Genomic DNA, 25,553 nt, shown 5'->3' on the forward strand with positions numbered 1-25,553 from the left:
ATAACTATATGCAGTAGGTCTGTTATAACTATATACAGTAGGCCTGTTATAACTATATACAGTAGGCCTGTTATAACTATATGCAGTAGGTCTGTTATAACTCTCCCACAAGTAAAAACATGTACAAAAAACTATTCCTTTCACTCTGGACTGCATATCAATAATATATTATAGAGCGCTTTAAATCGTTTTTAGGATTAGCAACGAAAGAGACCATGGAACATTTGGTGACAAATATCAGCTTAATATCAGTCAATACAAATAAATACAGTGAAATAAAACACAGTGACTAATCTTGAGAATTGCTTGTTCATCTGTCACAGGCTTGAAAGAATTACACACAATTATTTTAGTGCTTTTAACAAATATATTAGTTAAAATTCCTGAAAGATAGGTTGACCCATTTGTTAAAACCAGAGGCAGAAAACAGTGAGACCAAACTCACAAATGGGAATATGATTGGTTCACATCCTCTGACAAATCAGCAACTTTCAGGAACTGAGTGACAATCAGACAAAGATGGAAAAAAAGTGAAAGTGTTTTCTCTGCGTAGTTTTTCAGCTGAGAGGTCTGATTGAGGTCGACTGTAATATTCTACAAAAAAAAAGGACTTCCATCAGAAATTCAATCAAAATTAATGGGAATTAAATCAAAAGGATATTTCTCCATTTTTTTGTAGGATTATAACTGTGTGTTTTTTGAAAGTCATCATGTCCTTTGTGAGTATTGTATGATCTCTTGTTTTTTTTTACTAATGTGGCTGGGAGATTAGTACATATGAAAATGAAATGTGCTACATTGTATATATATCAAATGCAGTGGTGGAAAAAAGTACCCAATTGTCATACTTGAGTAAAAGTAAAGATACATTAATAGGAAATGACTCAAGTAAAAGAGAAAGTCACCCAGTAAAATACTACTTGAGTAAAAGTCTTAAAGTATTTGATTTTAAATATACTTAAGTATCAAAAGTAAATGTAATTTAAACAATATATTTAAGTATCTAAAGTAAAAGTAAAAGTATAAATAATTTCAAATTCCTTACATCAGGCAAACCAGACTGCAAGATGTTCTTGTTTTTTTTACATTTACAGGTAGTCAGGGTCACACTCCAACACTCAGACATAATTTACAAATTAAGTATTTGTGTTTAGTGATCAGAGGCAGTAGGGATGTTATCTTGATAAGTACGTAAATTGTACCATTTTCCTGTCCTGCTAAGCATTCAAAATGTAACGAGTACTTTTGGGTGTCAGGCAAAATGTATGGAGTAAAAAGTACATTATTTTCTTTAGGAATGTAGTGAAGTTAAAGTAAAAGTTGTCAAAAATATAAATATTAAAGTACAGATACTCTAATAAAATGACTTAAATAGTAGTTTCAAGTATTTTTACTTAAGTACTTTACACCACTGATCAAATGTGGGAACATTTTCCAGATTTACAAAATGTTCATTATGAATTTGTAAAATATATGATGAACTTTTTGTTTATATCTAATGAGATGTGTATTATGGTATATCTCACTAGTAAGATATGTACTTGGCCTAGTATATGTGGATACCTATTCTTTGAAACACATTAGGCAAATTTATGCTATCTACCTTAATTTTTTGGCGTATATGAGATGTTTTAATCTTTCTTTTACAAAGGCATCTGAAGAAATAATCCCATATGAACCTGAGATTTATGGACCACCAATGGAGTTATACTCATTTTTCACCAATGTTCGAGAACGTCACGATGGTGAGTGGCAAAAAACCCTCTTATGAGTATAGTGATAAAGTTTTACGTGTTAAAGATTGAAAAGCTGTCCAACAGAGTTGGGGTCAATTCTATTTCAATTCAGTCAATTCAAGCAAGAAGTATACAATAGACGTTTTAATTGTCCTTATTGAAAATAAATTAAGGTTACATGCAAGCGGTCATGACTGAATTCAAATGTGAGTTGGTTTCCGGTTGTGGTTTGATGTGGGTGTCTCTTTTGTGTGTTCGCAGATGGGAAGAGTTAGCCAAATTATTTTACCAATTAGCTTCAGCCGGCTGGTGTGTGACTATGGCAAAGTTGGTTTCACTTTGGAAAGCCTATCTCTGGGGATCGTTAGGGACCATCAATAAACTACACAATATAAATGGGACAATGTTGCACATCTTTTAGTTGTCTCATTAAATGCTTTCAATATTTGTAAATTCATTTCTACAATTTACAGTTGGTTTGAGGTTTTTAAGTCATTGAAATTTGGAGCTATTGTTCTTTTAAAATATTGTTCCATGTACATTGTGTAGTTTACTGACGGTCCTTAACTAGCCCAATAGGGATATCTAATGTCAAACCACATTGACCATGGGCATGATTACTTGGGTGCTGCCAGCTGTGGCCATATGAGTAGTATTAAAATAAACCCTTCATTAACATGACATATCATTTACCCCAACATCTCGCAAATCTCCGTTTTGGACGAGACTGACTTTATAGCGGAAATTATCCTATTTACACTTTGTAGTCATTTTGACACTGGAATTAATGTTTCTGCCACATAGACATTTTTCAAAATGAGAAGTTGTTTTCATGAGCAGTCTCTCTTTAAAGCCTGCAGGTATAATTCTTTATAACTCATTATTAGCATGTATGAGCCTTTTATAACGTTTATAGCAAGACTTATCGATGTCTCTCTTATGGTTCAGAGCATGGCTGGGAGTACCACTCTGACCGGGGCATGCACCAGAGCGACTTGTTGGAAATCTCCTCACAAGGGAATCACCTGACAGAGCTCCAGAGTGTCCATTCCCAACAGCTCCTCCACCCCTATCGCTACCCCGATACCGACACCCTCCATCTACCACTACCAGACCCAGGACTGGGACACCTAACCCCACAGGTTAGTCCAACTCTAGTAGACCCAGGACTGGGACCCCTAACCCCACAGGTTAGTCCAACTCTAGTAGACCCAGGACTGGGACCCCTCACCCTAACCCCATAGGTTAGTCCAACTCTAGTAGACCCAGGACTGGGACCCCTAACCCCACAGGTTAGTCCAACTCTAGTAGACCCAGGACTGGGACCCCTCACCCTAACCCCACAGGTTAGTCCAACTCTAGTAGACCCAGGACTGGGACCCCTAACCCCACAGGTTAGTCCAACTCTAGTAGACCCAGGACTGGGACCCCTCACCCTGACCCCACAGGTTAGTCCAACTCTACCAGACCCAGGACTGGGAACCCTAACCCCACAGGTTAGTCCAACTCTAGTAGACCCAGGACTGGGACCCCTAACCCCACAGGTTAGTCCAACTCTAGTAGACCCAGGACTGGGACCCCTAACCCTAACCCCACAGGTTAGTCCAACTCTAGACCCAGGACTGGGACCCCTAACCCCACAGGTTAGTCCAACTCTAGTAGACCCAGGACTGGGACCCCTAACCCCACAGGTTAGTCCAACTCTAGACCCAGGACTGGGACCCCTCACCCTAACCCCACAGGTTAGTCCAACTCTAGTAGACCCAGGACTGGGACCCCTCACCCTGACCCCACAGGTTAGTCCAACTCTAGACCCAGGACTGGGACCCCTAACCCCACAGGTTAGTCCAACTCTAGTAGACCCAGGACTGGGACCCCTCACCCTAACCCCACAGGTTAGTCCAACTCTAGTAGACCCAGGACTGGGACCCCTCACCCTGACCCCACAGGTTAGTCCAACTCTAGTAGACCCAGGACTGGGACCCCTCACCATAACCCCATAGGTTAGTCCAACTCCAGACCCAGGACTGGGACCCCTAACCCTGACCCCACAGGTTAGTCCAACTCTAGACCCCGGACTGGGACCCCTAACCCCACAGGTTAGTCCAACTCTAGTAGACCCAGGACTGGGACCCCTCACCCTAACCCCACAGGTTAGTCCAACTCTAGTAGACCCAGAACTGGGACCCCTAACGCCACAGGTTAGTCCAACTCTAGTAGACCCAGGACTGGGACCCCTAACCCCACAGGTTAGTCGAACTCTAGTAGACCCAGGACTGGGACCCCTCACCCTGACCCCACAGGTTAGTCCAACTCTAGTAGACCCAGGACTGGGACCCCTAACCCCACAGGTTAGTCCAAATCTAGTAGACCCAGGATTGGGACCCCACAACCTAACCCCACAGGTTAGTCCAACTCTAGTAGACCCAGAACTGGGACCCCTAACGCCACAGGTTAGTCCAACTCTAGTAGACCCAGGACTGGGACCCCTAACCCCACAGGTTAGTCCAACTCTAGTAGACCCAGGACTGGGACCCCTCACCCTGACCCCACAGGTTAGTCCAACTCTAGTAGACCCAGGACTGGGACCCCTCACCCTAACCCCATAGGTTAGTCCAACTCTAGTAGACCCAGGAGTGGGACCCCTAACCCCACAGGTTAGTCCAACTCTAGACCCAGGACTGGGACCCCTAACCCTGACCCCACAGGTTAGTCCAACTCCAGACCCAGGACTGGCACCCCTAACCCTAACCCCACAGGTTAGTCCAACTCTAGACCCAGGACTGGCACCCCTAACCCCACAGGTTAGTCCAACTCTAGTAGACCCAGGACTGGGACCCCTAACCCCACAGGTTAGTCCAACTCTAGACCCAGGACTGGGACCCCTAACCCCACAGGTTAGTCCAACTCTAGTAGACCCAGGACTGGGACCCCTGACCCCACAGGTTAGTCCAACTCTAGTAGACCCAGGACTGGGACCCCTAACCCCACAGGTTAGTCCAACTCTAGACCCAGGACTGGGACCCCTAACCCCACAGGTTAGTCCAACTCTAGTAGACCCAGGACTGGGACCCCTAACCCTAACCCCACAGGTTAGTCCAACTCTAGACCCAGGACTGGGACCCCTAACCCCACAGGTTAGTCCAACTCTAGTAGACCCAGGACTGGGACCCCTAACCCCACAGGTAAGTCCAACTCTAGACCCAGGACTGGGACCCCTAACCCTAACCCCACAGGTTAGTCCAACTCCAGACCCAGGACTGGGACCCCTAACCCTAACCCCACAGGTTAGTCCAACTCTAGTAGGCCCAGGACTGGGACCCCTAACCCCACAGGTTAGTCCAACTCTAGACCCAGGACTGGGACCCCTAACCCTAACCCCACAGGTTAGTCCAACTCTAGTAGACCCAGGACTGGGACCCCTAACCCTAACCCCACAGGTTAGTCCAACTCTAGACCCAGGACTGGGACCCCTAACCCCACAGGTTAGTCCAACTCTAGTAGACCCAGGACTGGGACCCCTAACCCCACAGGTTAGTCCAACTCTAGTAGACCCAGGACTGGGACCCCTAACCCTAACCCCACAGGTTAGTCCAACTCTAGACCCAGGACTGGGACCCCTAACCCCACAGGTTAGTCCAACTCTAGTAGACCCAGGACTGGGACCCCTAACCCCACAGGTAAGTCCAACTCTAGACCCAGGACTGGGACCCCTAACCCTAACCCCACAGGTTAGTCCAACTCCAGACCCAGGACTGGGACCCCTAACCCCACAGGTTAGTCCAACTCTAGTAGACCCAGGACTGGGACCCCTCACCCTAACCCCACAGGTTAGTCCAACTCTAGTAGACCCAGGACTGGGACCCCTAACCCTAACCCCACAGGTTAGTCCAACTCTAGTAGGCCCAGGACTGGGACCCCTAACCCCACAGGTTAGTCCAACTCTAGACCCAGGACTGGGACCCCTAACCCTAACCCCACAGGTTAGTCCAACTCCAGACCCAGGACTGGGACCCCTAACCCCACAGGTTAGTCCAACTCTAGTAGACCCAGGACTGGGACCCCTAACCCTGACCCCACAGGTTAGTCCAACTCTAGTAGACCCAGGACTGGGACCCCTAACCCCATAGGTTAATCCAACTCCAGACCCAGGACTGGGACCCCTAACCCCACAGGTTAGTCCAACTCTGTCTCTGATCATCTTGACAAGTAAAATGTATAATGAAATCAGTATTTCTGTTGAGAACAGTGTAGTAGCTATGAAAAATGTAATAGAAACGTGTAATGGGCCTAAAGCAAATGTTTAACAGTGGTCCTAACAGATAGCACACACAGTGCAACGATTCACAGGGCATTTATACTATAGTGGTATACAATACCAATATCAACAATATACAATATCTAGAGATAATACTATTTTTGTCTTTGAGAGGGAGGACAGAGAGGTGACTGGGTGTTATGCAACAGCCGACACTTGTCTACAGAAAGCAGCTACAGGATTGCTCAACAATGTGCTTTTCCTGAGTGAGGAACCATTTTTTTAGCCACAACCAATAGCCTTGTGAGTAGAGCGCAGTAGAATAGCGCACACTCACCACCAACCGCTGGGCTGTGGATAGCCTAGGCTACACCTCATTTACTCAACCTTGCTATTGACACATAATCTGAGGCATAGCAGTGTGTGTGTGTGTGTGTGTGTGTGTGTGTGTGTGTGTGTGTGGGGAGGGGGGTTCTCACAGCAGGAAAATAATAGCTGCGGTCAGCAATGAACGGGGTTCACAGGATGACAGAAAGGACACGAGATCAGTTGGATTAACAAAGCAAAGCACTCTATCATGTAGGAACGATCTTCCTTTATGTTCAATCGGTGAAAGCATTACCATGTTTATCTCTCGATACCTAAAGGAAGACGTAAGTTACGTTTGACCTAGTGCTTTCAGTTGGTTATCTTTGAATGCAGCAGGTAATCATTCCTATAGTTATACCAAAAGATAATTTTTGATTGGAGTTTTCCTTTAATGTATTGAGTTTATAAACCAATTCTGGGTTCAATTTTACTAATAATTTCAACATTTGTGTACTGATATATTGTGGTCTTTGAATTCTGGGACTTTATTTTGTTTATTATTACGTTCTCCCCTCGGGTGTAGCTCGTCTGAGGAGGAGACGTAAATGCCTGGGCCTAAACACACCAGGTAACACGGATGAAAGGGGAAGAAATGTGGGGTGCAATGGGCGATAAATAAATCAGACCACAACCAGAACTCAATTTTAACCCTCAGGGGATGTTTAGTAAATTATTTAAAATAAACAATATAACACACCCATAAATAATCAATAAGACACAAAACAACAACAAGGGAAGGTAAGAGAAGGGAATGTTTGGGATCGGGGTCCAAGTAATGAAAATAAACAAAAGGTCCCTCCTCTTCTACACACCTAAACCTTCCTAACACACTCTAAACCCTAACCCACTGTCCTACCTGGTTCCAAGAAAAATACAAGGGTGACACCCGCCCGGCTAACCTAGTGTATAAAACAATGGGTTATCTACGTGAGAATGTACACCCATGGGCAGATCTACCTTTTCCCTTCTCCAGGACCTAGGTAGGGTGGAGCGCCTCAGGAGGACAGGCTGAAACACAAACAAAGAAATTAACACAAATAATCAAACAAAAAACAAGTGTCCTCTCTCTCCCCCTCTCTTCTTCTCTTCTCACACGGCAAACAGATATCCTCTCTGTAATCAGCTACAGCCACGCCCACCATCGTTAGCCGCAACTCGGTACACCTGTAATGCTCAGGACAAACACACTAACAGGGGAAAATGGGGAACAAGAAAAACGTAACACGTAACACGCCCCCCACAAAAAAGAGTAAACCCCTGGGTTTATGATAAAACCCTTACATACATTTTATAATACCACCTACTTACATCAAAGTTATCAAGGCCTTGTTCTATTATTACTTATCTTTGTTTTAACTAGGCACGGGACAAAGCGTCCGCAACTATGTTTTCTGAACCCTTTATGTGCTGAATTTCTAAATTATAACCCTGTATAACCAACGCCCAACGCATAAGACGTTGGTTGTGGTTATACATGCGGCTCAGGAAAGTTAAAGGGTTGTGGTCTGTGTATACCACAACAGGCAACACACTGGAGCCAACATAAACTTCAAAAAATTGTAGGGCAAATAACAGCGCCAGGGTCTCCTGTTCGATAGTGGAATAACGTGACTGACAGCTGTTGAATTTTCGAGAGAAATAACAAACTGGGTGATCTAGACCATCGTGTTCCTGTAATAGTACAGCACCTGCACCCACTGAACTGGCATCCACCTCCAACTTAAATGGTTTCTGGAAATCAGGGGCAGAAAGAACAGGAGAAGTACACAATAGTGCTTTTACAGAGTCAAAAGCAGATTGACACTCCGCGGTCCACTCAAAGGACACGGAAGGACTGAGTAACCTAGTCATTGGGGCTACAACTGTTGAGAAATTCCTACAAAATGTACGATAATAACCCGTCATGCCTAAGAATCTGCGTAATTCTCGGCGAGTGGCAGGGGCAGGAAACCGGGTGATAGCATCCACCTTAGTTGTTACGGTACGCACCTGACCCCGACCCACCTCTTTACCCAAATATGTAACAGTTGCCTTTCCAAACTCACATTTGGCTAAGTTAAGGGTCAAAGAAGCGTTGGCCAAGCGTGCAAACACAGCCCTCAATGTGCTCATGTGATTAAGCCAGGTAGTCGAATGAACAACCAGGTCATCCAGATATGCTGTACAATCAGGAACATCAGCCAACACAATATTTACCAAACGTTGAAACGTGGCCGGAGCATTCCTCATTCCAAAAGCCATCACTGTGTACTGGCAGAAACTGTCAGGAGTTACAAAAGCAGACACCTCAGAGGCACGAGGGGTTAAAGGCACCTGCCAATAACCTTTTAACAAGTCAAGCTTCGTAACATATGCAGCCGATCCAATGGTGTCTATACAGTCATCCATACGAGGTAAAGGGAATGAGTCAGGTATAGTTACATTATTCACTTTCCTGTAGTCAGTGCAAAATCTTTGAGTCCCGTCAGGCTTTGGAATCAGCAGACAGGGGGAACTCCATGGACTGCCACTGGGGATTGCCATCTCATTTTCCAGTAAATAAGTTAACTCTTTCTTCATCACTCCTCTCTTGATTGAATTCACACGATAAGGGTGCTGTTTGATTGGAGCAGCATCACCTACATTTATATCATGTTTCAACACATTGGTACGACTGGGAACATCCTGAAAGAGACTTGGAAAATCAGCGATTAGTAATTCAATATCAGCCCTCTGCTGATCATTCAAGTGCATCAAATGGGTTGGGAGAGACGCCACCATCTCAGAATTACACAAACGAGCACACTGCTCAGGAGTATTCCGCATCACCAAACCGTCCTCATCATTTATGCTGACTCCTGGGTGATTAACCAGGCTCACAAAAGCAACAGAGGATACAACAGGTTTTTCACTGGTAATGGGAGACTCGATACCACCTCTAACAAGATAGGCTTTAAGCATGTTAACGTGACATACCCGGAATGGTCGTCTACGGTCTGGCGTTTTGATAACATAATCAGTATCACTGAGTTTTCGGTCCACCACATATGGACCAGAGAAACTGGAAGAGAGACACGAGCCGGGTACCGGCAACAACACCAAGACTTGTTCACCTGGTTGAAAAGAACGAGACACAGATTTAACATCAAAATGACGTTTCATTTTCTTTTGGGTGGAAGACAGATTTTCTCTGGCTACAGCACAGGCGTCATGCAACCGCTCCCGAACTTGACTAACATAGTCTAGTACATTAGTAGAGGACCCAACTGAATCATCAGCCATAAGTTGTTCTTTCAGTACCTTGAGAGGCCCTCTCACGGTATGACCAAAGATTAGCTCAGCTGGGCTAAACCCAAGAGACTCTTGTACGGTCTCCCGAATAGCAAACAGCACGTAGGGCACCCCCTCATCCCAATCTTTTCCTGTGTCCATACAGTATTTACGCAACATAGCTTTTAGCGTCTGATGCCAACGTTCCAGCGCGCCCTGACTCTCCGGGTGATAAGCGCTAGACATCTGATTGGACACTGACAAGGACTTCAACACACTTCCAAACAATTTTGATGTAAAATTTGTGCCTTGATCCGTCTGTACAATTTTTGGAAATCCAAAGGTAGAGAAATACTTAATCAGCGCCTTCACAATTGCCTTACTTGTGATTTTACGCATAGGAATCGCCTCTGGGTACCTTGTAGCAGTGCACATTATTGTTAACAAGAATTGATTACCCGACTTAGTCCTGGGTAAGGGACCAACACAATCAATGATTACTTTCTCAAACGGCTCTCCCATAACCGGAATAGGGCAGAGAGGAGCCGGGGAAATAACCTGGTTAGGTTTCCCCACCACTTGGCAAGTACTACATGTACGGCAATAACGAGCCACATCCCGTTTCATTCCCGGCCAGAAGAAATGACGGAGGATTCGGTCGTAGGTTTTAGTCACCCCTAGATGACCAGACCAGGGAATATCATGAGCTAGGGACAACACCTTCGTCTGAAATGGGGCAGGAACTACAATCTGGCAAACAGAACTCCAATCATTTTCTAGGTCAGCACGGGGAGTCCATTTTCTCATCAGAAGCCCCTTCTCAAAGAAATACGTCACACCTTTCCTGTTTTTCTCACTCAAAGGTAACATGGAGGAAAAACATTTGGCCAAGCCCACATCCTCTATCTGGGCAGCTATTAGCTCCTCCCGAGTAACTGGCAACCTTAAACAGTCCACCGAGGAAGCCATTGTCTTGTCTTTATTCCCATCATCATGATCAGAACTCACTGGGAACACAGGAGTAGAACACTGAATATCTTCCCCATTCAACATAGGTGCAATCACAGAGTCAGCTAAGTCTACCATGGTACCTAAGCGACGTGACTGCGCACGCGTAATTGCACACGCTGGAAATGCTTCGGGAAACGTAGTTCCCAAAACATCAGCACTTGACTGAGCATCAGGCTTGTCTAGCACTTCTAACACAGGCACAACTTTGCCTCCTGCTAGATCGTTACCCATGATTAGGTCAACCCCCTTTACAGGAAGCTCGGACTGTACACCGATTCTGAAATATCCACTCACTAGATCAGAAGTCAAATGGACAGTATGTAACGGAACAGGCACACAACCCATTTCGATCCCCCTCAATAATACACTAGAGCCACAATAAGACTCTTCTGACCAGGGCAGAACACTCGAGAGAATTACAGACTGAGCTGCACCAGTATCTCTCAATATCAAAACTGGCTTTTGGTCTCCAGAATCACCTGTCAGGGAAACAAAGCCTTTAAATATGAACGGGTCGTACGTTTGATCAGGACGACTTAGTACAACTTCAGGACTCTCCTTTACAGAGCTCTTATTGGTTACTTTAATCAAACCCACACTTTTATGGAGTTTAGGGGTTGAAGCTGGTGACTTGCGTTTTAGAGACATACATTCCGAAATTACGTGTCCTACTTTATGACAGTAAAAACATGCGCGTTCCTCCTTTTGATTCAGCCTTGTACTTCCTGAGTAACGGGGTGAATAGAAGACAGAAGAGGATACAACCGGTCTAGTCTCACTACGGGGTGTGGGAAACACCGTTTTATGTGTTAACACAAATTCATCTGCAAGCACCGCGGCGTCAGATAACTTTAACACTTTCTGTTCATTAAGGTATACAACCAACCGCTCTGGGAGGCTGTTTTTAAATTCTTCCAATAACATTAATTCACGAAGACCTTCAAAGTCATTGATTTTACTCGCTGAGCACCATTTGTCAAAGAGAGACTCCTTCTCTCTAGCGAATTCAACAAAAGTTTTTATAGAGGATTTGGAGTGCTTTCTAAACTTTTGTCTATAAGCCTCTGGCACAAGCTCATACCCACGGAGCACAGTAGCCTTAACTATGTCATAATTAAGACTATCAGCGAGAGAAAGAGTACCCAATACCTCCTGCGCTTTACCGGACAACTTACATTGGAGTAAAAGCGGCCACACATCCCTAGGCCAATTCAAAGCCACTGCTATGCGTTCGAATGCACAAAAGTAAGAGTCAACCTCAGATTCACGGAATTGTGGAACTAAAGCAATATGCCTGCTAATGTCAAAGGTAGAGACAGATCCTAGGGTGGAAAACACACTATTGGAAATGGCAGGGACAGCGGCCAGCCTCGCCATCTCCACCTCTAATTCCAATTTGCACATTTCAAAGTCCATCTGCCTTATCTTAAGGTCCTTTTCTGCTTCCAACTCCAGTCGGCGCATCTCATCCTTTCGGATTTGTGCTCGCTCTTCTGCCTCCATCTGTAAATGTACAGCCGTAGGCATAGGAGAAAGAGGGTCAAATCGAGGCAAGGTGGCCGGGGCCTTATACTCGACCTCATCGTCGGGCCTAGACGGGGTACCCAGAGCATCCACCACCTCTCCAACCGTAGGCCGAGGCAAAACCAACACCTGCTTTTCCATCAGCGCCGCTAATACCAATGCCTTTACCTCCGCCTTAACAAATCCCTTTGGCACGGAGATATCGAAATGGTCTGCCAAAGTCTCTAAATCCACTCTCCTACAATTCTCAAAACCCTCCCACGTTGGGTTATCCAGAAAAAACTCCAGGTTAAAGTTGGCCATATTCTAAATCCACCACCTAACTACTACACAGCACTAAACCAAACACAACAACTACCCAATCCACCTTTACTACCCTAGTGTGCGGGCACAAGCTGGATCAATAAATATCCCGGATGAGCCCCCATATTACGTTCTCCCCTCGGGTGTAGCTCGTCTGAGGAGGAGACGTAAATGCCTGGGCCTAAACACACCAGGTAACACGGATGAAAGGGGAAGAAATGTGGGGTGCAATGGGCGATAAATAAATCAGACCACAACCAGAACTCAATTTTAACCCTCAGGGGATGTTTAGTAAATTATTTAAAATAAACAATATAACACACCCATAAATAATCAATAAGACACAAAACAACAACAAGGGAAGGTAAGAGAAGGGAATGTTTGGGATCGGGGTCCAAGTAATGAAAATAAACAAAAGGTCCCTCCTCTTCTACACACCTAAACCTTCCTAACACACTCTAAACCCTAACCCACTGTCCTACCTGGTTCCAAGAAAAATACAAGGGTGACACCCGCCCGGCTAACCTAGTGTATAAAACAATGGGTTATCTACGTGAGAATGTACACCCATGGGCAGATCTACCTTTTCCCTTCTCCAGGACCTAGGTAGGGTGGAGCGCCTCAGGAGGACAGGCTGAAACACAAACAAAGAAATTAACACAAATAATCAAACAAAAAACAAGTGTCCTCTCTCTCCCCCTCTCTTCTTCTCTTCTCACACGGCAAACAGATATCCTCTCTGTAATCAGCTACAGCCACGCCCACCATCGTTAGCCGCAACTCGGTACACCTGTAATGCTCAGGACAAACACACTAACAGGGGAAAATGGGGAACAAGAAAAACGTAACACGTAACATTTATCTTTTGTGTAAATTATTTAAATATCAGTTGGTACACTCCAAAGTAGCATTCCAAAATACTTCAAGACTCTTTTTTTTTAACAAGGCACACTTGTTGATTGAAATGCATTCCAGGTGACTACCTCATGAAGCTGGTTGAGAGAATGCCAAGAGTGTGCAAAGCTGTCAACAAGGCAAAGGGTGGCTACTTTGAAAAATCTAAAATATATTTAGATTTGTTTAACACTTTTTTTGGTCACTACATGATTCCATATGTGTTATTTCATAGTTTTGACGTCTTCACTATTATTCGACAATGTAGAAAATAGTAAAAAATAAAGAAAACCCTTTGAATGAGTAGGTGTGTACAAACTTTTGACTGGTACTGTATACATAAGGTTTACATGCCAAATTCCATGGCCTCATGTCCATCGGTTCAGTTCTTTTAGCCCTGGTGTGATATGGTGTAGCATGGCCGACTTTGAATGCCGCAACTAATCATTTTCAAATTCATTAGAGGCTAATTCATTGAGTCTATTTAGTATTTTATTACGATCCCCAATTACTCTTCTTGGTGTCCAAACAGGAAACAAAATACAAGTTATAATACATAAACTACATAATACACTGCTCAAAAAAATAAAGGGAACACTTAAACAACACAATGTAACTCCAAGTCAATCACACTTCTGTGAAATCAAACTGTCCACTTAGGAAGCAACACTGATTGACAATAAATTGCACATGCTGTTGTGCAATTGGAATAGACAACAGGTGGAAATTATAGGCAATAAGCATGACACCCCCAATAAAGGAGTGGTTCTGCAGGTGGTGACCACAGACCACTTCTCAGTTCCTATGCTTCCTGGCTGATGTTTTGGTCACTTTTGAATGCTGGCGGTGCTTTCACTCTAGTGGTAGCATGAGACGGAGTCTACAACCCACACAAGTGGCTCAGGTAGTGCAGCTCATCCAGGATGGCACAACAATGCGAGCTGTGGCAAGAAGGTTTGCTGTGTCTGTCAGCGTAGTGTCCAGAGCATGGAGGCGCTACCAGGAGACAGGCCAGTACATCAGGAGACGTGGAGGAGGCCGTAGGAGGGCAACAACCCAGCAGCAGGACCGCTACCTCCGCCTTTGTGCAAGGAGGAGCAGGAGGAGCACTGCCAGAGCCCTGCAAAATGACCTCCAGCAGGCCACATATGTGCATGTGTCTGCTCAAACGGTCAGAAACAGACTCCATGAGGATGGTATGAGGGCCCGACGTCCACAGGTGGGGGTTGTGCTTACAGCCCAACACCGTGCAGGACGTTTGGCATTTGCCAGAGAACACCAAGATTGGCAAATTCGCCACTGGCGCCCTGTGCTCTTCACAGATGAAAGCAGGTTCACACTGAGCACGTGACAGACGTGACAGTCTGGAGACGCCGTGGAGAACGTTCTGCTGCCTGCAACATCCTCCAGCATGACCGGTTTGGCGGTGGGTCGCACAGCCCTTGGGGGGGGCCGCACAGCCCGTGTGCTCACCAGAGGTAGCCTGACTGCCATTAGGTACCGAGATGAGATCCTCAGACCCCTTGTGAGACCATATGCTGGTGCGGTTGGCCCTGGGTTCCTCCTAATGCAAGACAATGCTAGACCTCATGTGGCTGGAGTGTGTCAGCAGTTCCTGCAAGAGGAAGGCATTGATGCTATGGACTGGCCCACTCGTTCCCCAGACCTGAATCCAATTGAGCACACCTGGGACATCATGTCTCGCTCCATCCACCAACGCCACGTTGCACCACAGACTGTCCAGGAGTTGGCGGATGCTTTGGTCCAGGTCTGGGAGGAGATCCCTCAGGAGACCATCCGCCACCTCATCAGGAGCATGCCCAGGTGTTGTAGGGAGGTCATACAGGCACGTGGAGGCCACACACACTACTGAGCCTCATTTTTGACTTGTTTTAAGGACATTACATCAAAGTTGGATCAGCCTGTAGTGTGGTTTTCCACTTTAATTTTGAGTGTGACTCCAAATCCAGACCTCCATGGGTTGATAAATTGGATTTCCATTGATTATTTTTGTGGGGGGTTTTTTGTCAGCACATTCAACTATGTAAAGAAAAAAGTATTTAATAAGATTATTTCTTTCATTCAGATCTAGGATGTGTTATTTTAGTGTTCCCTTTATTTTTTTGAGCAGTGTACAATACAAAATACACATCCCCGTGTATCTTCACAGTCCCTGTCGTGCGGTGAGGTGTTCTTTTATCTGTTTTTTTAAAAATCTGGTTTTATTGCTAGTTTGCTAGTTACCAGGGGTGGCAGAGATGTCCATGTAGTCATGGCACTATTTAATAGTGTATGTTTCTTCACAGCCTCTGTCCTGGAAAAGACCTCTGGCTTCATTTGATTTGATTACGATTTGACCTGGGAACTGTGAAGAGATCTCTGGCTTCATGTCTTGTGTGGTATTGATGAGTGTCCGAACTGTTTGCCAACTGCTTGAATAGACAGTTTTACACCTTTAATACATTAACCTCTCTGGGGTATGTGGGACGCTAGCGTCCCACCCGCGGGACACACTATTCAACAGCCAGCGAAATAGCAGGGCGCCAAATTCAAAACAACAAAAATCTCATAATTAAAATTTCTCAAACGTACAATTATTATGTCCCATTTTAAAGATAATCTTCCCGTTAATCCAACCACATTGTCCGATTTCAAAAAGGCTTTACGGAGAAAGCACAACATTAGATTATGTTAGAAAAACCACACAGCCATTTTCCAAGCAAGGAGAGGCATCACAAAAACCAGAAATACAGCTAAAATGAATCACTAACCTTTGATGATCTTCATCAGATTGCACTCATAGGACTTCATGTTACACAATACATGTATGTTTTGCTCGATAAAGTTGATATTTATATCCAAAAACCTCATTTTACATTGGCGTGTAATGTTCAGAAATGTTTTGCCTCCCAAAACTTCCGGTGAATGAGCACATCAATTTACAGAAATACTCATCATAAACGTTGATAAAATATTCAAGTTATTCAAAGAATTATAGATACACTTCTCCTTAATGCAACCGCTGTGTCAGATTTCAAAAAAGCTTTACGGCGAAAGCTAATTTTGCAATAATCTGAGTACAGCGCTCAGATATCAAAACAAGCCATACAGATACCCGCCATTTTGGAGTCAACAGAAATGACATAAATTACATTATAAATATTCACTTACCTTTGATGATCTTCATCGGAATGCGCTCCCAGGAATCCCAGTTCCAGAATAAATGTTTGTTTTGTTCGATAAAGTCCATAATTTATGTCCAAATACCTCCTTTTTGTTCGCGCATTTAGTCCACTACTCCAAATGCAAGAAGCGTGTGCAAAATGTCACGACGAAAAGTAAAAAAAAGTTATATTTACATTCGTAGAAACATGTTAAACGATGTATAGCATCAATCTTTAGGATGTTTTTATCATAAATCTTCAGTAATATTCCAACCGGACAATTCCAATGTCTTCAAAAAAGAAAAGGAACACAGCTAACTCTCACGTGAGTGCGCGCCACTGAGCTCATGTTATTTTCTGAGTCGTCTATTTCCAGGAGCTCTCATTCTCTCCCTATTCACAGTAGAAGCATGAAACAAAGTTCTAAAGACTGACATCCAGTGGAAGCCGTAGGAAGTGCAAAATTAACCCTAAGTCACTGTATACTGTATAGGCAATCACTTGAAAAACTACAAACCTCAGATTTCCATACTTCCTGGTTGGATTTTTCTCAGGTTTTTGCCTGCCATATGAGTTCTGTTATACTCAGACATCATTCAAACAGTTTTAGAAACTTCAGAGTGTTTTCTATCCAAATCTACAAATAATATGCATATCCTACCTTCTGAGCCTGAGTAGCAGGCAGTTTACTACGGGCACGCCTTTCATCCGGACGTCAAAATACTGCCCCCTACCCTAGAGAAGTTAACACCTCACACAAAGCCCAATAGTGATGCAGTCAATCTCTCCTCCACTTTGAGCCAGGAGAGATTGATATCCATGTTACTGACATTCGCCCTCCGTGTACATCTAAGTGTAAATGCTGCTCTGTTCTGGACCAACTACAATTTTCCTGTGTCCTTCTTTGCTCAATCGCCACATTACTGAGCAATAGATCTAGATTAGGTTTAGAGTTGAGTGAGTGATTTGACCCAAAAAACGATGCTTTTGTTTTTTTTTAGATATCTAAAAACAGTCTATTGCTAGTTACCCATTCTAAAACTGTCTGGAGCGCTATGTTAAGGGTGTCAGTTATTTATTTACTGTCCTAGCTGACGTGTATACTGTTGAGTTGTCAGCGTACATAGACACACAGGCTTTATTCAATATCAGTGGAAGCTCATTAGTGAAAACAATTGCCCTAGCCGACTGCCCTGCGGTACACCACATTTAACTGAATTTGAATTAGAGGCTTCCATTAAAGAAAACCCTCTGTGTTCTATTAGCTAGGTAACTCTCAATCCATGATAAGGCAGAGGACATAAATCCATAACTGTAAGCGGTGCGTAACTGGCTGCAGAGAAGTCAGGAGCAGGAGATCAGAAATGGGTAACAGCCGATCAGAAATGGGTAACAGCCGGAGCACTTTAATGATGCAAAAACAAACGTCACCCAGAACAGCAAAATACGAGTTAAAACAACCCGTCACCAACCAGTCAGAAATGTATAAAACACTTACAACAAACAATTCTACACACAGACATGGGGGGAACAGAGGGTTATATACACGTCAAATAATGAGGGAATGTAAACCAGGTGTGTGGGAAAACAAGACAAAACAAATGGAAAATGAAAGGTGGATCGGCGATGGCTAGAAGACCGGTGACATCGACGGCCGAACGCCGCTCGAACAAGGAGAGGAATCAACTTTGGCGGAAGTCGTGACAGTACCCCCCCCTTGACGCGCGGCTCCAGCAGTACGCCGACACCGACCTCGAGGACGACCCGGAGGGCGAGGTGCAGGGAGATCCGGACGGAGACGGGGGAACTCCCGCAGCATTGAAGGGTCCAACACGTCCTCCACCGGAGCCCAGCAACTCTCCTCCGGACCGTACCCCTCCCACTCCATGAGGTATTGAAGGCCCCCCGCCCAACGTCTTGAATCCAGTATGGCGTGAACGGCGTACGCCGGGCCCCCTCGATGTCCAGAGGGGGCGGAGGAACCTCCCGCACCTCAGACCCCTGGAGCGGCCCAGCCACCACCGGCCTGAGGAGAGACACATGGAACGAGGGGTTAATACGGTAATCGGGGGGAGCTGTAACACACCTCGTTCAGTCTCTTCAGGACTTTGAACGGCCCCACAAACTGCGAACCCACGCCCTGGCAGGGCAGGCGGAGGAGCAGGTTTTGGGTCGAGAGCCAGACCCGGTCCCCCGGTGCGAACACCGGGGCCTCACTGGGGTGACGGTCTGCATTCTCTTTTTGGTGCAGCACGGCCCGCTGAAGGTGAACACGGGCAGCTTCCTATGTCTCCTCCACATGCCTGAACCAGTCATCCACCGGCTGGTACCCCAGTACTCACTGGAAGGGGGAGAGGTTACTGGAGGAGTGGCGAAGCGAGTTCTAGGACATCTCTGCCCAGGGCACGAACGCCGCCCACTCCCCGGGCCAGTCCTGGCAATAAGACCGCAGAAACCTACCCACATCCTCGTTAACTCTCTCCACCTGCCCGTTACTCTCGGGGTGAAAACCTGAGGCAAGGCTGATCGAAACCCCCAGACACTCCATGAACGCTCTCCAGACCCTCGACGTGAACTGGGGACCCCGGTCAGACACTATATCCTCAGGGACCCCGAAGACGTGAGTGAACAAGGCCTCCGCAGTCTGTAGGGCCGTAGAGAGACCAGAAAGAGGAAGGAGATGGCAGAACTGGGAGAAACGGTCCACAACGACCAGGATTGTGGTGTTACCCTGTAAGGGAGGGAGATCTGTAAGAAAATCTATCGACAGGTGAGACCAGGTAAGGGGTGTAACTTACCTCTGGGCAGGTGCCTAGGAGCCTTACTCTGGGCGCACACCGAGCACGAGGAAACATAAACCCTCACGTCCTTGGCCAAGGTAGGCCACCAGTACCTCCCGCTCAAACAGCGCACTGTCCGACCGATGCCTGGATGACCAGAGGAGGGTGATGTGTGAGCCCAATAGATCAGCCGGTCACGGACAGCAGACGAAACGTACAGACGCCCAGCGGGACACTGGAGGGGAGCGGGCTCTGCATGTAACGCCTGCTCAATGTCCGCGTCCAGCTCCCACACTACCGGCGCCACCAGGCAGGAGGCCGGGAGAATGGGGGTGGGATCCATGGGCCGCTCCTCTGTGTCATACAGCCGGGACAGTGCATCTGCCTTGACATTCTGGGAAGCTGGTCTGTACGAAAGGGTGAAATCAAAACAGGTAAAAAACATGGCCCACCTTGCCTGGCGAGGATTCAGTCTCATCGCTGCCCGGATGTACTCCAGATTGCGGTGGTCAGTCCAGATGAGAAAAGGGTGTTTAGCTCCCTCAAGCCAATGTCTCCACGCCTTCAAAGCCTTTATGACAGCCAACAGTTCCCAGTCCCCCATGTCATAGTTTCGCTCCGCCGGGCTGAGCTTCCTCGAGAAGAAGGCACAGGGGCGGAGCTTCGGTGGCGTACCCGAACGCTGAGAAAGCACGGCTCCTATCCCAGCTTCGGACGCGTCCACCTCCACTGTGGGATCCGGATGGGCCAAAGAGGGATCCGGATGGGCCAGCATGGGAGCCGAGGTAAACAGAGCCCTTAGGTGACCAAAAGCCCTGTCCACCTCAGCCGACCACTGCAAACATACCGGTCCCCCCTTCAGCAGTGAGGTAATGGGAGCCGCTACCTGACCAAAGCCCCGGATAAACCTCCGGTAGTAATTGGCAAACCCTAGAAACCGCTGCACTTCCTTTACCGTGGTGGGAGTCGGCCAATTACGCACGGCTGAAATGCGGTCACTCTCCATCTCCACCCCTGAAGTGGAAATGTGGTACCCTAGGAAGGAGACGGACTGTTGGAAGAACAGGCATTTCTCAGCCTTGATGTACAGGTCATGCTCCAACAGTCGACCAAGCACCTTGCGCACCAGGGACACATGCTCGGCGCATGCAGCGGAGTATATCAGAATGTCATCAATATACACCACTACACCCTGCCCGTGCAGGTCCCTGAAAATCTCGTCTACAAAGGCTTGGAAGACTGATGGAGCATTCATCAACCCGTAAGGCATGACGAGGTACTCATAGTGCCCTGAAGTAGTACTGAACGCCGTCTTCCACTCGTCTCCCTTCCGGATACGCACCAGGTTGTAAGCGCTCCTGGTATTCCAATTTTGTGAAGAAGCGTGCCCAGTGCATTGCCTCTATCGCACTGGCTATGAGAGGCAGCGGGTAGCTGTACCTCACAGTGATTTGGTTGATCCCTCGATAGTCAATGCACGGGCGCAGACCCCCATCCTTCTTCTTCACAAAAAAGAAACTCGAGGAGGTAGGTGAAGTGGAGGACCGAATGTACCCCTGCCCCAGGGATTCGGAGACATATGTTTCCATAGCTGCCGTCTCCTCCTGTGACAAAGGATACACGTGACTCCTGGGAAGTGCGGCGTCTACCAGGAGATTTATCGCACAATCCCCCTGTCAATGGGGTGGTAATTGAGTCGCCCTCTTCTTACAGAAGGCGAGAACCAAATCGGCATATTCAGAGGGGATGCGCACGGTGGAGACCTGTTCTGGACTTACCACCATAGTAGCACCGACGAAAACCCCTAAACACCTCCCCGAGCACTTTCGTGACCACCCCTTGAGAGCCCTCCGTTGCCACGAAATAGTGGGGTCATGACAGGCCAACCAGGGTAGGCCCAGCACCACGGGAAATGTAGGAGAATCAATAAGGAAAAGACTAATTCTCTTCTTGTGACCCTCCTGCGTAACCATGCCCAGTGGAGCGGTGGCCTCCCTAATCAGCCCTGACCCTAATGGTCGACTATCTAGAGCGTGCACAGGGAAGGGCATATCCACAGGAACAATGGGGATCCCCAAACTATGGGCAAATGCTCTGTCAATAAAATTCCCAGCTACGCCTGAATCTACGAGCGCCTTATGCTGGGAATGCGGGGAAAACTCAGGAAAATGTATAAACAAAAATATGTGAGCAACAGGGGGCTCTGAGTGAGCCTGGTGCCGACTCACCTGGGGTGACACGAGAGTGCCCTCCCTGCTGCCTCGACTCCCTGAGGAACCCCCCCAGCACCGACCAGCAGTGTGCCCTCTGCGGCCACAGATGGTACAGGGAACGGCCCCTCCTCCGGTCGCCCTAAGCGCAGCACCTCCCAGCTCGATGGGCGTCGGAGCGGTGGTGCTGGGGGATGGAACTGACAGGCCCCGATCCGGATGTCCGCTGGCAGTCAGCAGGTTGTCCAGCCGGATAGACATGTCCACCAGCTGGTCAAACGTGAGAGTGGTGTCCCTGCAGGCCAACTCCCGACAGACGTCCTCACGCAGACTGCACTGGTAGTGCTCGATCAGGGCCCTGTTGTTCCATCCCGCACTGGCGGCCAGGGTCCGGAAGTCCAAGGCGAACTCCTGTGCGCTCCTCGTCCCCTGCCTCAAGTGGAACAGACGTTCACCCGCCGCTCTACCCTCAGGCGGGTGGTCGAAAACTGCCCAAAAGCTGCGGGTGAACTCCGCGTAATGGTCCAACACCGCTTCTCCTTCCCCCCATATGGCATTGGGCCACTCCAGGGCTTTGCCTGAGAGACAGGAGACGAGGGCGGACACGCTCTCACGTCCTGAAGGAGCCGGGTGGACAGTCGCCAGGTAGAGTTCCAGCTGGAGTAGGAACCCCTGGCATCCAGCAGCCGTCCCATCAATCTCCCTCGGGAGCCCGAGCCGAATCCCACTGGGACCGGGTGAAGGAGGGGTGAACAGTGGTGCCTGTTGTAGTGGTGCAGGTGGAGGCGCTGGAAGAACTCCTCCTGTCTCCCATCGGTCCATCGTCTGCAGCGATCCATGGCGGTGCCGAGACGTTGCAACATGGTCGCATGCTGCTGGATGCGCTCCTCGACCGCCAAAGGGGGGTTGTCTGCCCCTGCTGACTCCATTTTTTAGGTGCGTGATTCTGTAGTGGTCTGGGTGTAGCTGGTGCAGAGGAGTCAGGCGTAGGACAGCAGAGATGAGTAACACAAGTAACTTTACTCAAATATTCCAATAACATGACATAATTTGAGTCAATTGGAGGTGTACCTGTGGATGTATTTCAAGGCCTACCTTCAAACTCAGTGCCTCTTTGCGTGACATCATGGGAAAATCAAAAGTAAATCAGCCAAGACCTCAGAAAAAAAATTGTAGACCTCCACAAGTCTGGTTCATTCTTGGGAGCAATTTCCAAATGCCTGAAGGTACCACGTTCATGTGTACAAACAATATTATGCAAGTATAAACACCATGGGACCACACAGCCGTCATACCGCTCAGGAAGGAGGCGCGTTCTGTCTCCTAGAGATGAACATACTTTGGTGCGAAAAGTGCAAATCAATCCCAGAACAACAGCAAAGGACCTTGTGAAGATGCTGGAGGAAACAGGTACAAAGGTATCTATATCCACAGTAAAACAAGTCCTATAATGACAACCTGAAAGGCCATAAAAAAGCCAGACTACGGTTTGCAACTGCACATGGGGACAAATATCATACTTTTTGGAGAAATGTCCTCTGGTCTGATGAAACAAAAATAGAACTGTTTGGCCATAATGACCATCGTTATGCTTGGAGGAAAAAGGGGGAGGCTTGCAAGCCGAACAACACCATCCCAACCGTGAAGCACAGGGGTGGCAGTATCATGTTGTGGGGGTGCTTTGCTGCAGGATGGCCTGGTGCACTTCACAAAATAGATGGCATCATGAGGCAGGAAAATGATGTGGATATATTGAAGCAACATCTCAAGACATCAGTCAGGAAGTTAAAACTTGGTCGCAAATGGGTCTTCCAAATGGACAATGACCCCAGGCATCTGACCCACTGGGAATGTGATGAAAGAAATAAAAGCTGAAATAAATAATTCTCTCTACTATTACTCTGACATTTCACATTCTTAAAATAAAGTGGTGATCCTAACTGACCTAAGACCGGGATTAGCCATTACCACGAGCACATCCTCCCCAATTAAGGTGCCACCAACCTCCTATGATGTGCATGTGATCACAAAGTCAGAGAGATAACTAATCAAGCATAATACTAAGCCTATCATCTCTTATGGCCAGACAGGGCACCTTTAGTGAAATAAGTATTTAGATCTCAATGGGACTACCTGGATGAAGAGGCTATGTGTAGGTTTTGCATACTTTCTGCCAGAAGTTGTGCAACAAATGGGTCAATAAAATGTGTGTACTATGTCATATAAATGCCCCCCAAAAAAAACATACAGTACAACAATTCATCATGACAGCAAATGATATGTCATCCTTTCTTCTCCACAGATGCCGTACTACAACCACACAGTGTATTACCAGCAACAGGCCCCTGTGTCCCCTAGCTACTACTGCTCAGAGGAGGAGGAACCTGTGGGCCACAGTCCCCCACTGGAGGTATCTGAGGGTGATGAAGAGGACTACGGAGACCATGTCCCCTTTGGGGGAGACTCCAGTGAGTGCTGACTGACTGACTTAATTAATTACTTAATTAATAACCCAAATTTAATTAATTAATTACTAAATACTTACTTACTGACTGACATAATCCTTTTCATTCGTTTGTGAAACATAAGTCTTCCATGTGAGAGTGAGTACAGTAGCATTACAGGGGATACATCTGTTGGGTGGCTATTACATACAGGGACCACACACTTGCTAATAGCCTTTAACATAATCCAACAATAGCCATAGAAATGAATTCATTCTGCCATTTTATGAAATTCATGTGAAATATCTGTCACATCTCTCTATCCAGGTAACAAGAGGAAGATCCGGCTGTACCAGTTCCTCCTGGACACGCTGAAGAACGAAGACATGAAGGACAGTATGTGGTGGGTGGACAGAGAGAAAGGAATCTTCCAGTTCTCCTCTAAAAACAAGGAGACTCTGGCCAATCGCTGGGGCACGCAGAAAGGAAACAGGAAGAGGATGACGTATCAGAAGATGGCCAGGGCCCTGCGGAACTACGGCAAGACTGGAGAGATCAGAAAGGTCAAGAAAAAACTGACCTACCAGTTCAGTCCGGAGGTACTGAGGAAAGTCTCGACTACAGAGAGGAGGCACTACCCTCGCTAGGAGTACCAGAGATGGTCCATGTAATACCACTGTATACGGGCTTTGGGAGTAGGCCTAACCTCACTGCTATGTCTTGAAAATAGGACAATAATAACTGTCTACTGTAATTGTATTTCATTACATTTAAAATAATACCCCAGAAACAAATCAGGTATCATTAAACATGTTGATGTTTAGATTTTTGTTACTGGTGTTTGCATATTCCATGTTTATTTATTTACTTAACAAGTCGTCATGTTCTGTGTTATATAATCTTACTATTGACTCTATCTTTGTGTCTGTGATGGAAAAATAAAAAAACGTATATTTTCCATATGCTCTAGTTCCCAGAAAATCTGTCAGTGGAATGGAAAAAAAGATCAAAACCTCAAACAATTGCAACATTAGTCTATCATGACTAAGTAAAGAAGAGGCACATAGTTACAGCAATCATTCTGTTTCTCTGTTATGTTATTATCTGCCTTCAACCTCATCATCTATCTGATCACTTCAGTTGTTGATGAAAAGGAAAACCATCATAGGTCAGTTTTGGGGTGTAGGCCTAGTTTGGACATGAGTTCTGAAACAAGGGATGTGTTTGACATGTCTCAATCCCTTTTCAATTTCATCTAGAGAGTAAATTACAGTAGTTAGTTAGTACTACAGTAGGAACCCAGAGGCTTGTAGACCTGAAACGAAATATTGCTATTGTAACGTTGTAATTAAGTTGAGAAATTCCTGCCTAAAATGGGTATTAGGCCACCTCCTGGTAGATTAGTGTGTTTACATTGTCTAATTCACTCAGTAATAAAGGTATGGGATTCTAGGTAATCTTGTTAATTCAATGGTCTCGAGATAGAAATGTATAAAATTGACATTACATTATAAAATCCACCTTTTAATACAAATATAAACGTTACCAACTTCAAAGAGGGAATTTTAGCATAAAACCCACATGGAAAACTGAGATTCGGCAAATAACATA

General features: G+C 46.3%; 1 protein-coding gene across 1 annotated transcript; it reads left to right on the forward strand.

The window, feature by feature from the left end:
* The first annotated feature begins 524 nt into the window (after positions 1-524).
* On the forward strand, positions 525-24,904 carry LOC115196593 (transcription factor PU.1). The gene is made up of 5 exons (XM_029757453.1): positions 525-719; positions 1,652-1,745; positions 2,685-2,878; positions 23,801-23,966; positions 24,270-24,904. The coding sequence occupies exons 1-5, from the start codon at positions 711-713 to the stop codon at positions 24,587-24,589; spliced, it is 783 nt and encodes a 260-aa protein (XP_029613313.1). The 5' UTR covers positions 525-710; the 3' UTR covers positions 24,590-24,904.
* Positions 24,905-25,553: the final 649 nt, after the last annotated feature.

Source organism: Salmo trutta, chromosome 7, assembly GCF_901001165.1.
Source record: "Salmo trutta chromosome 7, fSalTru1.1, whole genome shotgun sequence".
NCBI lineage: Eukaryota > Metazoa > Chordata > Actinopteri > Salmoniformes > Salmonidae > Salmo > Salmo trutta.

What these genes read in the sequence shown, in the direction of transcription:
- LOC115196593 (XM_029757453.1), top strand. An exon ending in TGGGACACCTAACCCCACAG is followed by an intron (nt 2,879 to 23,800) that starts GTTAGTCCAACT and finishes TCTTCTCCACAG; the next exon opens with ATGCCGTACTACAACCACAC. An exon ending in CCCCTTTGGGGGAGACTCCA is followed by an intron (nt 23,967 to 24,269) that starts GTGAGTGCTGAC and finishes CTCTCTATCCAG; the next exon opens with GTAACAAGAGGAAGATCCGG.